At 35.3% G+C, this 14912-nt stretch overlaps 2 protein-coding genes across 2 annotated transcripts; both read left to right on the top strand.

Annotated features, from left to right (window-relative positions):
* The first annotated feature begins 352 nt into the window (after nucleotides 1-352).
* On the top strand, nucleotides 353-11203 carry LOC113355793 (DNA-directed RNA polymerase III subunit RPC6-like). The gene is made up of 2 exons (XM_026598741.1): nucleotides 353-404; nucleotides 10334-11203. Exon 2 carries the CDS (start codon nucleotides 10336-10338, stop codon nucleotides 11047-11049), a length of 714 nt encoding a protein of 237 aa, XP_026454526.1. The 5' UTR covers nucleotides 353-404; nucleotides 10334-10335; the 3' UTR covers nucleotides 11050-11203.
* Nucleotides 11204-12463: 1260 nt separating this feature from the next.
* LOC113355792 (peroxidase 25-like) lies at nucleotides 12464-14155 on the top strand. Its single transcript, XM_026598740.1, has 4 exons — nucleotides 12464-12763; nucleotides 12883-13062; nucleotides 13162-13324; nucleotides 13424-14155. The coding sequence occupies exons 1-4, from the start codon at nucleotides 12554-12556 to the stop codon at nucleotides 13843-13845; spliced, it is 975 nt and encodes a 324-aa protein (XP_026454525.1). The 5' UTR covers nucleotides 12464-12553; the 3' UTR covers nucleotides 13846-14155.
* Nucleotides 14156-14912: the final 757 nt, after the last annotated feature.

Raw genomic sequence — 14912 nt, 5'->3', positions numbered from 1 at the left:
ATAGATTACCCTTTCAAGCTTCAACATTGGAGAAATTAACAGGGATAGTGGAAAAAATGTGGAGATCATACCAAAAACTAAATTTACAGGATAAATAGCAAGTAAAATACAAAACTCAAAAAATAATTGTTGTTCTTCAGAAATATTTTGTCATCGTGTTTACCAAATCTACGGAAATACCAAGTTTAAACTCAAAAACACGGAGGGGCATATGTGGAAGAATAAACTACCGACCCTTTTAGTCAGACGCCCGATAGAAAGACCAGAGTCCAGACTTCGAAACCTATTTTTACAGTCTACTTGAAAAACAAAACCCCAACTTCTTCTTCTTCTTACAACGTTCTCTAGACTTCCAAAGGCTCTTCCTTTTTTTCATCTTTTCGGTGATACGAAAGATTCCAAAGGTATGATTTTGTTATCTTATTACCTTGGTTTTGGTATTGTGTATGTGTATGTGTATGTACTAATTAATCAGAGATTCCTTTGATTGATTTTAATATATACAAATCCCACGACCAATCGATTGATTTCTTTTTAAAATATATATTTGTATGTTTATGTCGCGATTAATTGGATTTGATGATATATATTTGGATATGGTCAGTTCCGTCTGTGGGGTTTTTATCTGTGAAAGAAAACCTGTTGAAAGAGGAAACAAAAGGAACGAAGTTGCAATGTAGTCAATATCGGCCGTATCGGCTGATATATCGGGGATATTTCGGATATCGGCCCAAAACGATACGATAAGAAGGATATCGGGGATACGATATTCGTCCGATAATATCGACCGTATCGGTCGAATATCGGCCGTTTCGGCCAAATATCGGCAGTATCGGTCGATACGAAATTTTCCTACATTTCCTGATATGAGACGGTATTGTTCGTTTTCTATAAAGTTTAAGGGTAATTTTGGCGAAGAAAGTCTTCCGGATGGTAGTAGAGGTGCATGTAGCTCTCGAAGCAAGTCTACTAAAATTACTCTTTTGTTTTTTTGATAAAATTGATGTTATCTATTATATCTTATCCGAAAATTTGTGGAGAAATGTTTAATATAAAATTATAATCTCTAAATCTAGAACCGATATTTCAACGATAATATCCCCGATATAAAATCGTACCAGTGTATCGGTCCCGGCCGAGATGAACCGATATCCGATATTAACTACATTGCGAAGTTGTTTGCGAAACAATCTGTTCGTGTTCCTTCCAACCCGGTCCCGTTCCGGATCGACGATCCAACTCAGTCCGTTCCGACTCGGCTTTCCAACTCGGTGTTGTCCGGCTCAGCGATCCAACTCGGGCTGATTCTCCTGATCCAACTCGGAACGGTTCTAGCAGGTGGAACCAAAGCCCAAAGGTATGCAACTATAACACTAATGTGGGCCTTTACATTGACTACTTGCTAGGCTTATTTATTTATTTTTAGAACATGCCTAGCTTTGTTTATTTTTGCCTTAAGATAAGTCCATATCATATAAAAGATCAATTTAATTATGATTGTTGATCTTGATCATTAAGAATTTTGCTCTTGTTATTTTGTTCTTTTGAATATTAAATTGGCTATAGTTGAATGTGGTCTATTGTTTAATTGGTTGTACCAACTCTATTTCAAATATATTTATTTGGGGTTTAAAAGTACTTGAGCACCATTATTGTGTATTTGATATTTTCTGCCCAAATTTGAATGTTCTGTGGGATGTAATCCGCTTGCTCGACTATTTAAGAGTCGGTAGTTTCAAAACATACGTTCAAATAAAATCACATGTATTTCAATTTTTGTGGAAGAACTCACGAAAGATGATATGAGTCATAAAATTTTCATTTCTCTACTTCATAATACTAATGAACCGGTATATGTTGAAGTATGAAAACAAAAGTATTATCTTTAGTAATATATTCAACCTAAAGTAATTGGTTGACATGTGTATTGAGATTCTCTTGGAATATTGAGATAAAGATATTTCTCAAATTAAGCTAAATGTAGCAAATTGAAAATGGAAAAAACCCAAAGTAATGAGGGTTAGACGTACCGAATCATATATAACATGTGAAAAGGGACATATATATCATGTGACAAAAATATTTTATTTTATTTTCCCCAGCAATAATGACACAAAAGTATAGGTATCAATTGAACATGGGATCAACTAAAATGTAATTCTATCTCCCATCATAAATAAAAGAGTTGGAAACGCATCTGGTCATAGGTGTTGGTATATATAATGTAATGTGTATGTATATCATAGCAACAACCAATTTTCACATCAATTTTAATGGAAACAATAATTTTTCCTGTCCAATCGATCGCATCACTGCTCATTTTGTTTTTCAAGATAGAACAAAGACGACGTCACAAAATCTCTAGATGTATCAAGAGATAATCACACCTTGTTAAATTCCCAAGTAACCCGTGCAAATGGATATCATGTGGAACATCAAAATGATGAGAATGTAATTGATTGCATCTTTTATAATATCTAATATATTTGGAAGGAAATATATTTTAGAGAAACTAATGAGTCAATTTAGTGCAATGTAATTCACTATAATGTTTGGATTATTGACTCCGACGATGAAATGTTGGAAACTGACTCACACAGGATTTCGACATAACCATAAAGAAACTTTGGTTGTGACATGATGATTGTTTTGAAAGAACTCATACAAATATCACTTTATTTGAGTGAACGAAAATGTGAAAAAGATTGACAGAATGCAAAGTGACGGCATATCTCTCAATAAGTGTTTTCTAAATTACTAGATGCACAACCCCCCTTCTCATTGTGCTTTTAGGTAAGAAAGAATATCACTCATTTTTACAAAGTCTTCAGTAAAACAGGATCGAGACCATCCTAAGATGCAAATGGTAACAATTCCATATTACAAAGAAAACAAGGTGAAATTTAGAAAAATATTCATGCAGAATGCGGACCACTAAAGTGACTGATGGATCTGGTGAATGTTTTGACATTTTGGACTAGTTATAGTTCCCAAGAAATTTGCGTTTGAAACTCCTTGCACATATTACACAATTCAAAGTGCAAAGGCTAACCACCCTTGTTAATGCTAGAGAATTACATCAAAAGTACTTGATGAATATTGCATGTTTAATAGGATCAATATAAAACATCTTATACCCAATGGTCTCGCAGAGGCTACCATCAAAGGTTATAGATGGTGTCTGAGGAATAGGTTATGCTTACCAACCTACCTTTTATTGCTTTGGGGATATGCAATACGCACATATTTACTTGATTCGTTTTAGAACCCAATATTAGTCAACCTTTTCTGCGTACCGGTTGGTAACTGAATTTAAGCCTGACATTTGTGTTCTTACGCATTCTTGTACTATATATGTGCCATTATGATTCCACATCGTACTATGATGGGTCACGAAATGATTAAGTAATTTTCTTGGATTTTTTTACTCTCAACAATTATCTTCATTTTAAAAACTTTGGTAGGAGATATCTTACTGCTAGCTTTGCAGGTTATCACTTTAATGAGACAGTCTTCCCGTCATTAGGGGGAGAAGAAAAATTATTTTCTAAGGGAACGACATGAACTGTCGTGGTGTGTTCCCACTATGTCTCATATTGATTATTGCACTCCAGAAATGTAAATGTGAAGTGACAAAGAATAATCAATTTTCAGAATGTAAACTGATGTCGCTAAAGTGACAAGATCACACATACCAGCTGCAAATATTCCTGCAAGGTTAGAAATCCTCAGTATGGGGTACACCATAGACTAAGGTGTTGCAAATACACTTGGTGGAAGTGTAGTTGAGACCGTGGATCCATAAAGGAAGATGGAGAGACCATTAGGTTCGATCAATGCTCACCTAGAAAGGAAGTAGATGAGTAAGGCACAACCTAATTTGTATCATTAATGAAATCATCTCATTTGATTGTCTCTGACTATGTCCATGAATCAATACTAGAGGACGCTCCGAAGTTTTAAATGATTCTAGAGAACAATGAAACCCTGACGGATTATGAGAATATACATGAGTCAATGGAAAGATCATGCGTGCACAATGATGATATAATCTATAAATAGTTGCTCCATAAATAGAGCACAATAAGATCGAACTATGCTTTATTTTGATTAATTTCAAATAAATAACATATTTGGCCTACACAATCCAGGTAGAACTTAGTTCTTTGGCCAATATACGGGTATTTGATGTGGTAATGCTAACCAACCAAGTGTAAAGCCTATTGGACATACATAATTAATTTGTCATAAAGCATAATGAGAAGAAAGTAGTCGTAAAGTAAAAAGACTCGCCTTGTGGCGCGAGGTTTCTCACAAAGACCTGGAATTGTTCTCTTGTAATGGAAGTTATAGAGTTTACGCTAATTAGTTATCTTGGTAATTTCAAAAGGACTTGAAAGGAAGCATATGTATGTGGTTGTTACGTATCTATGAAATAATCAAGAGATAGAAGATATTTACAAAAGTACTTGATATACTTTTGTTTCCCAAATCAAATGACTCTAAACCACAAAGTGTGTTTACAGTTAGATAGAACGCTCACTTATAGATTCAAGCAATAAGGAGGATGTGGTATGACCGTCTAAGTGGCTATTTGATTTGGAGGGGATAGACAAGTAAGTTATTTTTCGTTGCGTATTCATAAGAAAGTTCCTGATTTAGAATTGTAGCTATTCATGTTGATGGTACATACATGATGTGTACTCTCGATGTAAAAATATACCTTAAAAGCTATTTAAAATCCGAATTTGAGATGAAAAATCTAGGGAAATCTCTATTGAATACTGAGTTTGTGGTATATTATTCCACAAGTTTACATATGTCTAAAGTTGTCAGGAAATTTGACAAACACATGCATCCTGATAGCACTCCCATGATTAGTCGAGGTTCAAATATAAGTAAGTAACCGTTTCGTCCAAAGGAATATGACGAAGATGTGTTGGGAGATGAAATTCTCATATCTAAGTACAATAGACGCATTTTTTTACTTAGTATAATAATGTCCTCGATTAAATTTTACATCCTCAGGGAACTTGTTAGCTAGATATAGCTCCGCGCCAACGCAACGTCATTGGAATGGTATAGTGAACGTAATCATGTACTTAAAAGTAACCATTGACATAAATTTGTTTTATCCCTACAAAGACATTAAAAGGAATGCTAATGAAAGTGCAATCCAAAAGTTGTTGATTATGAAGGAACAATAGTCTCTTCTCCAACGAAAGTAATCAGAGGGAGATATGGTAGATTATTTTCTATGTTATTACCGATATTCAGTTTCGAAAAGTACATGATTAAAGGAACCGTCTGGAAAAACTCTAAAATTAATCATGGGGAGATTCCGACTCCGGGGGGAGGATCCAAGGATATGATGTCGACATAATTTACTTCGAAATTGAAATTGTGTTGTACTCTTTTTCCCTTCGATCGAGAATAGTTTTTCCCAAAGGGTTTTGTTACTCGACAAGGTTTTTAGCGAGACAACACTAAACACATCAAGTATGTTGAACGTTGAAGGCATAAAGATCGCGCTGATATTGAAATTATTTGAATTAAAGAAATGAATGACGATAGTCTGTTAAGAGACGTAATTTCCAGAGAATCAACAACAGGGTCTTATAAACATTTAAGTCACCAAAGTAATGTGTGATAAACTCCCTTTGATTACAGTAAACTAATGAAAATTGTATGATATCAGGGGGAGCATCTAATGATGTGTTGAACTACTTTCCTTCACCGAGGTTGCTTTTTCCCACAGGGTTTTGTTACTCGGTAAGGTTTTTAATGAGACAACAATAAATACCGGAAATGTAATTTCCTAGCTAAGGCTATTGTCTTTCCCACGAGGATTTTCTTCCTTAAGAGTTGTGAAGCAACCAGTCAACTTCAACGGAGCAAAGTGATCATATGCAACGGATCACCTTTACTTGCATCTGTCGCGTTGTACTCTTTTCCCTTCATCAAGGTTTTATCCCATTGGGTTTTCCTTTTCAAGGTTTTTAACGAGGAAACATATTCGAGTCCAACTATGTTCTAAGTTTACTTAATATTATGCTCTTTTTCTTTAGTTCAGGTTGTGTCCCTATGGGTTATCCTGGCGAAGTTTTAACGAGACAATTAACTTAGAATCGACAATCTTTGAATATCGTATTGCATGTGATGAACTACATGTAAATTATGGGAAAACGTGTGAAGTACTACATGTGAAGAGTTGTATCGAGGTTTTTATCCCACTGGGATTTTCCTTATCAAAGTTTTAATTAGGCAATTGATTTCTTCACAAGTCATCAAGGAGAGAACGACATTTGGAGAACTACATTCAAAGCACTATGTATAAAGTTTTGTTATTGAACCGCACAAGGGGGAGTGTTGTAGGGCTTGTATCCCATGGATGTGCGGCCCATATAGTATCTAGGGTTCTCTTCCTACTTGTATATCAAACATACTATGCTATGTAATATGGTTGTTGTTGCTACCAATAAGATCTTTCTTACTGTTTCTCATACTCTTCCTCTTCTCCTAAGTTTCCCTAAAACAATAATTAAATTATTTTCATTTCTCTTTCATATTTTTTATATCTATATTTTTTTTATTTTTTTTTACTTCATTCCTCTAAATAACTAAACTGATTTTCTTCCTCCATAGATTCGGGATGAGATAATACTTATCTAAACGTTCTTGTTGAGATTTACTAATTATTCGTAAGAAGAATTAGAAGGAAAATTAAAAATGTTATATTAAAGAGATTGTTCATGTAAGATCAATTAAGCTCGATCCTCCCTATTGCAATCCTGATTGATTAATTTATGGAAGATTTTGTTGGAATTGTGACTATATGTGAAACTACCGTGCTTGTTAAACATCGTGACCATGATCTAAAACGGCATTACTAATTAATGATCTTGGCCGATCCACAAAAAATGGGTTCTGCGGAAACTGGTGAGACATTAGATCTTCGTTCACAAAGTGTTGCATCAATTAATTAAATTAAGCCTTATGATCACTGCATCTGTTAAACATTTAAGCCCTATGATCATGATTTGAAAACTACAGTACCTTCGTATGCTTTGTGAGCATACCTTGGTATGCTTTGTGAGCATAGTTCCTATGTAGCTGTCACAATTAAACGTAAGCAATTCTACTTCTTCGTCCGTATTAGGAGAAGAAAAAAACAAAAACCTAGTAACAATGATTTGCCGTGGCCATGAATGATTTGTTAGAGGGGTTTATGAGAAAATGAAATTAAATTTAGGGACGTGGAAGAAAGAAAAATAAGAAAAAATAATTAAAAAATAATAATCTCTTAAATACTATCTCGAGATCCAAATATATTGATGATGAAATATCCAATGGTTAAAAGTGCACCTTTATAAAAGCTGTCACAAGGGTGACCTCATCACAACCCGACTCATTTTGAGAGTTAAGTTCGGTCACTCCATCTTTTTGCAAGCCTACTTTTGAGTTAACTAAAACAAACCCTTATTAGCCGGCCCGACAGAAACACCAGACGAAACCCATTTCTACTGTCTACTTGAGAAAACAAAAATTCCCAAACTTCTTCTTCTTCCTCCCGCATCTTTCACTTCACAAGACATACTTATAAATAAAAGCGCTTCATTTTTCTCATCTTTTCGGTTTGATACGAAAGACTCCAAAGGTATGATTCTGTTTTATTATTACAATTTCTTAGACACGGTTAGGGTTTTCACAGTCAGATTAGATATATTAAGAAATTGTTCTTTTGTCTCGAGTGTGTTTGATGAATTTCGTAAGTGACAACTTTTTGTGCCACTCCCTTGATTGATATTCACCTACCTGAAAAATCAAAACAAAGTATAATCAATATTACACATAGCTATGATCAATTTAGCAGCTAACAAATAAAATCTCTTTATCACATGTATGGTATACAAATTGCAATCCGTGGTAACATATTTCATGTTTGTGATTAAATGAAACTGTAGTTTTTGTTATTGCCGTTGTTTCTATGCTGGGCAAAGATTGTAAACCTTACAGGGGGTTAGTCGTGGGAGAGTTTAGGGGAATTTAAAGTATTTCAAGGGAGTTTTTGAATCCCCTGTTAGTCGTGGGAGAGTTTGGGACCCTAGAAAATCACTGTTTGTCGTTGGGGACTTTGAGAAAGACCCTTAAAATCCCTGTTAGTGGTAAAACCCTGGAATTAGGATGATTTTATTATCAGAGGGAGTTCCATGTGTAACTAGAGCTTTACCCTAATCTCTCTCAAAAAAGGAGAGATTTGTATTGGGGAGTTTGGTTTCTTGGTTTAACAGAGAATAGGGTTCGTCGACTCAAAATATATATGAGGTCATTAAGGTGTTAGTCCTTTGCCAAATGCATTATGCTTTTGCTGTCATTCATGTGTAATTAGATAACCAGACTATTATCAGGTCTGAAATTGAGACACCCAATTTCATTAGGTTTCCAAAAGGAGTTCCATGGGTGAGAGATATCATAGGATTTACTGAGATTTCAGTTTTAATGTAATCTTCCTAGAAAAGATTTGAATTTGGGAAGCATTATTATAAAAATTATTGTGTATTTGTTTCTTCATCTTCATTTTCAGTTTGCGTTTATACTGCTGTTGTTTGCTCGGCATGACTATTAGTTTCACTTGATTTTATTTCATGGTGCTGAAGTAACTCATGCATTATACTCACATCTAAAATTTAGAAATGAAATCCTTTTTAGATTTTTGGTGATAGTAGGGGTTGCCCATTAACTAATCTATTGAGGAATATAATCCGATCTTAGTATTTCGAAAGGCTCTGATTATACCTATTATACTCCCATACGAAAGGAATTGTTCCTTTATAGATCTGTTTTCACTGTTAATTGTAACATTATTGTTGGTGTCTTGTAAACTGATCTTCACATTCTTTTGACAGAGTCAAAATAATAAAGTTATGCTATACTTCTTTGAAGATTTTGTACATCACACAGTTCTTATAGTGAATGGTTACTATGATAATCAGTCTTGAAGGGTGTTGTACCTCTTTATATTCTCTTGTATGCAGTGTAAGGGGTCTGATTCCAGCTGTTGTAGTCTTATCTAAAATTGACTTCAACTATCTCAAACTCCCTATTATAAACTCTCCCAAATTCCCCAGAGTTTCTCTAACTCCTTGGACTGAAAACTCATAAACTCTCCCAAATTCTTTATACTCTCCTACACTCCCTCCAAATTCACGTGGATTTATTAAGTACATTAAAATCCCTCAAACTCTCTGGAGATTTTGGGTTGTTTTGCTATTTGTTTCTTTTGATGTTATCTTGTTCCATTAGAGCGCAATTAGCCCCTGCTGCTTGGTATGCCATTTGCAAATTATTGTGGTCATAAATCCGTTTATCTCTAAGTTTGTAAATTCTATTCTCATTGATCTTTTCTCGAGTTCTTTATCTAGCCATCTACTTTACTCATGAACTATTTAGATTTTCTTTATCCTTTTTAATCTGATTCACTCGAGGATTTGTCTCTCCTAGTGATATACGAGGGTTAAATGAACCTCTCAAACGTGATTGAGTTATAGAAGAAAAAGCAAAAAAGTAATTACGGACTTCGTCATTATTATGGCAGAAGAAAAAGATGGGTTAATTTCAAAAAGATAGTAATTTGGATCATTCATCTTCAACTGGTTTTTATTAAAGAAATTATAAGTTAACTTTTCTCTTTTAGATTTTCTGATTATATTGTATGTCTGGTTCGCACAAAAGCACACGAGGTTCACATAAAATGTGTAAAATTGGAACTCACTACATTGCTAAATTCAGTGGTTTGTGTTGTTTTAGTAAGTTTTCATTGGTCATATATACAATGTGTATGAAATCAAAGTTAGCTTCAGATATATCTCAATGTTTCATAGTTCATACTCTTGAATTAAGACCTTAAAGTTCATACTTAGGGCATTCCAACAAATTGAATTTGGAGTTCGTGGTCGTAATCTGGAGGCAGATTAACTAGTATATCTTCTAGAAATAACTGATCCCCATATAAGTGATAAATTGGTACTTCTGCTTATTTTTTGTTTGATTGGTGACTCGGGAATGAGGCTGTGTCCAGAGTCAACAAGATTTTCCTTTAGATACTTCCCTTATCACTTCCATGTAGTTGGTGTTAAATTGTAACTGCGAGGTTTGCATAATTCAAACATGAACTGCATACCAAGCAGGATTTTAGTTGAAGTGAGAAATTTTTATATTTGCATTACTAAATGAAATATCATTCATTTGCAGTTTTTTGCTGTATTTATAAGAATCACATTTTGATTGTGTGCTGTAACAAGTAATAATTATTAGGACTTGTTTCTTTCAACAGAAATGGGCCGAGTAGCAGAAAGTTCACTGTCTCTCAAAAGAAAACGAGCTGATACTCCGAAGCTCAGTGAGGCTGAGCGCACAATCTATGACCTTATCATAAGTACAGAAGATACGGGAATATGGACGAGGGACATAAAGTACAAAATCAAAGTAATTCCTGACACCGTTGTTAACAAGTCTATCAAATCTCTCAAGGACAAACAACTGATAAAAGAGGTTGTTAACATACAGAACAAAGGAAAAAAAATGTTAATGGGTTCTGACTTCGAACCCTCGGATGACCTCACCGGTGGTGCATGGTATGGCAAGGATGGGAAACTAGAGACAGAACTCATTGAGGAGGGAAAAGCTGTGTGTTTGCTGTATATCTCTAGAATGAAGGTTGCAACAGTTGGGGAGATTACTGAAGCTGTCAACAACTCTGGAGTATTCAAGGAGGATGTTAAGTTTACTGGTAAGCAAATTGAGGATCTTCTGCAGAGTCTGATTTTGGACAAGAAGATTGTGGAGTCAAAAAGTACTGGTAAAGGGGTCTTCGCAAAAATTCCAATGGGAGAAGAATGCTACCAATGCTCAAATAAAAGAGCGCTTCCAAAAACAGGGGCGTTGGCTTCAATTCCATGTGGAGTTTGTCCTCGTCTGAATGAGTGCACACCTGATGGAATCATCTCTCCCACCACTTGTGTTTACTTCAAGAAATGGTTGGATTTTTAGTGAACTTTGCTAATTCTCGCTCAAAAAAGAAAAAAAAAGAAAGGCAGGTTTGTTGTCGATTTTATTGATATTTAAAAATCTTTCCGTTGTAGTTAACGGTGAACTGTGTACCTAATTATGCTTCAAAAATCAGCACGAACCTATCTGCAGCTAATTGATTGAATTAAAATTTGTTGTCAGGTCATAGAAATTGCCCAAATGCGTATTTGTGTCGACATCATGCCATATTACTATGCAGGTTTCACAGACTTTTGGCTTCATATTGTTGGTAAAAATTCACAAGAAACAGAAACAGAGATCCTTTAATTTGAATTACTTTCTTACTTTTAAGTTGGTACCCAAACACAGGGTTGTATATTAGTAGTACTATAATAGTGTCCACTGAAATGATTCACATATAGCTAGTTAGTGGTGGATTAGTGGGATTAAATTAGGTTAGAAACGTTTTAAGTTCTTAATACAGAATTTTAAGATAGTATTTTTTTTTTTTTTGCTCATGCTCAGAAGTCGCCAACTCTGCACTTGCTTGAACTTTAAGTAAAAACCAAAAATTTGGTGATTTTTTTTCCCTCAATTTCTTTATAAAAAAGGTGATAAAAAGAAGCTCCTTCGCAGTTTGCACCTATGATCTCTTTTGGGGTGTCCCCAAGTGGAGCTCACGCGGGGTAGCTTTTCTGATTTTTCTTCTGTTTCACACTTCACATTGCCATGACTCATAATCTAATCATCAGGCATCTTGCAAAAATGGCTAGACAAAACAATGAGGCAGTTATAAGCCATTGATATGGTCAATTGCCTTTGACCATAAGTCCACTTGAGGGTGCTGGTGGCGAAACCTGGATTCTATGTATAAGAGGGTACTGAAAACAGAAGATGAAAGTGTAAGTTTATAAGCAAGGAGAAGTTTATAAATATACGCCTGGAAAAACTTGGAATCAGTTGAAAAGCGGGGCAAATGACTTCACTTGTCTTCTTGATCCTCCCTTGGACAAAGCTATTTAGCAGACACATGAGTACAATTTGACGCGTATAAGCCAGTGGAACAAAAGATCATCGAAAAAGAAAGAAAAAACTAGTGGAGTAAAGGGAAAGATAAAAAGAAAGGAATAAAAGAAAGACACACTGGATACTTCCATTGTGGCTGCCATTATTCACAATTCGTGCAAAGTTCATTTCAAATACAAACACAAGTACTGTTAATAAATATTTTAAAATTCAAAGTGAAATCCACCTCAAATTCATCAAAAAGAAAGGAAAAAAAAAAGAATATAATGATTTGAAAAAGCATTACTCGTCACACACAGAACATGAAAGTCAAAAAAATATGGCTTCACATCTCCACTAGAAATACAGTAATATCGCAGTGGAGTCAAACCGAATTCATACTAAAAAACTCAAGTATAAATAACTGACCAAGTACAAGTGCTTATCACACTACAACACTACAACTGCTACTGAAAAGATAGCCAAAATAGTTCAAGCAAGAATTACTAAGGTTCATTTCATGGCAATGGCATCCTTCGTGGTGGTTATATCTCTGATGATGGTGTGTTTGTTAGTACAAGCTCAAGGAGATTTGAAACCAGATTTTTATTCTACTAGTTGCCCGAAAGTGGAGTCAATAGTCAGGTCTAGTGTTGAGACTCATTTCAAGTCCGATCCTACCATTGCACCTGCTTTGCTTAGGTTGCATTTCCATGACTGCTTCGTTCAGGTATACATATAATCAGCTAGATTATTGTTCATTGATGCACACCTAAGTTACCGTTAACATGTTTAGGTATCATGCATGAGTTTTCCTTAATTTAATGTCTTTATTGATCTTCCTACCAGGGTTGCGATGGTTCAGTTCTGATAACTGGATCTTCCGCGGAGAGGAATGCGTTGCCAAACCTCGGGTTGAGAGGTTTTGAAGTGATCGAGGATGCGAAGAAACAACTGGAGAGTCAGTGTCCTGGTGTTGTTTCTTGTGCTGATATATTGGCTTTGGCAGCTCGTGATTCTGTTGACCTTGTAAGTAGTTTATACTTAATACACATGCACTCACACACTTGCATGAAGATTACGGAAATCATCTTTTTAGTGCACAATTGATTGTTCAAAATTTTGTAGAGCGACGGCCCCAGCTGGACAGTACCCATGGGAAGACGTGATGGCAGAGTTTCGTCATCCTCAGAAGCCTCAAATTTACCTTCTCCAGCCGATGCCATTTCAGTTCAGAGGCAGAAATTTGCAGCTAAAGGTTTAGATGATCAAGATCTTGTCACTCTAGTTGGTAAGTATTTCTTAGATTCAATTCTTTTAATTATTGGTTCACAAATGCAACCTTTTCTTAGAATGGTGTAAATATTAAATAAGAACTATATATTTTCAGGAGCGCATACAATTGGGCAAACCGATTGTTTATTTTTCAGATACCGTCTATACAATTTTACAACGACAGGAAATTCAGACCCAACAATAAACCAAGCATTTACGTCTACGCTCCAAACTCTATGCCCTGCTAATGGTGATGGTAATAAACGTGTTGCATTAGACAACGGTAGCCCAAGCAAATTCGATGTGAATTTCTTCAAAAACGTTCGAGATGGAAAAGGAGTTTTGGAATCGGATCAAAGACTTTGGGGTGATAATGCTACTCGTGCTATAGTTCAAAAATATGCTGGTACTTTTAGGGGATTGCTAGGGATAAGATTTGACTTGGAGTTCCGAAAAGCTATGGTCAAAATGAGTAGTATTGAGGTGAAAACTGGAACTCAAGGAGAAATTAGAAAGCTCTGTTCCAAATTCAATTGATTCAGGAAAATATATATGCTAATATTATCGGGGTGCTGGGGAAATAAGTTACGTTGCTTGGTGTGAAAGAACGGTTTGTGAAACTGTGATATACACAAAATATACGTATTTGTAGTGTCAGCTCTGCGAGTTCACTCTTTAATTTCATGTCAGTTTGTATTTAAGTAACTACAAGTGTTGTATCTGTGCAAACGCACGAGACTGTATTCAATATATGGGATCTTTGTATCATGCAGCCTTGTAACGCATATGAATCCGAAGCATGCATGTCGCAATAATAATCTATGTATCGTCCACTTAGTTTTCTGTCGATTGTGTCCTTTATTTTCTTTTTCAGAACATGGATGGATTTCGAACTTTTGTTGCATTCATTAAAACACCTATATGTTGGAAAATGGATACTTAGAGGATGAAATCACATAATAGAAAAGAATGTTGTATCACTGGAGCTTCAAGGCCTTGCGATTCTTTTCAGCAATTATTTCAACCTTTCCCAAATAATTGGCGAGTACAATCGGTTAAAGAAATATTGCTTTCAGGATATAATAAAGCCCTAACAACGTTGTTGGATTCAAAGGTTGTACTCCCTTGACCCAACCAAGAACGCACAATAATTGATTCTGAAGATGCTTAGAGAGAAAGAGATTTTGATGACGTTTCAGATGATACGAAAAGGAAAACAATCACCACTATTTATGGGGTATTTGCATCTTTTCAAGATGATTGTTCATCACCAACAAATACTTCTAATCAGTATCAACGGTGGCCTTTGGGAAAGAACCCTTCAATTAAAATTCAAACTGTTTTAAATTCAAATCAAGTCCGGCCGTTTTATAAAAGAAACTGTGTGATAAGAAAGTCCAACATTTCATAACAGACAGTTTCGGGTGAGAAGGTCCAAACAGCTGGGTAATTTATTGATATGAAAATATGCAACACTATATGCTCGAATATTTGTGGAGTCTTGCATTGATCTGAAATAGGGGATGGGTTTAATGTGGTTCCTTGTGTCACATCCGTACAACCCGTGGGATTGGGTCCACAAAATGTAAATCATTTTCGGTTTA

Source organism: Papaver somniferum, chromosome 3 (assembly GCF_003573695.1).
Source record: "Papaver somniferum cultivar HN1 chromosome 3, ASM357369v1, whole genome shotgun sequence".
Taxonomy (NCBI): Eukaryota; Viridiplantae; Streptophyta; class Magnoliopsida; order Ranunculales; family Papaveraceae; genus Papaver; species Papaver somniferum.
This window is presented reverse-complemented; position numbering and strand designations above follow the sequence as displayed.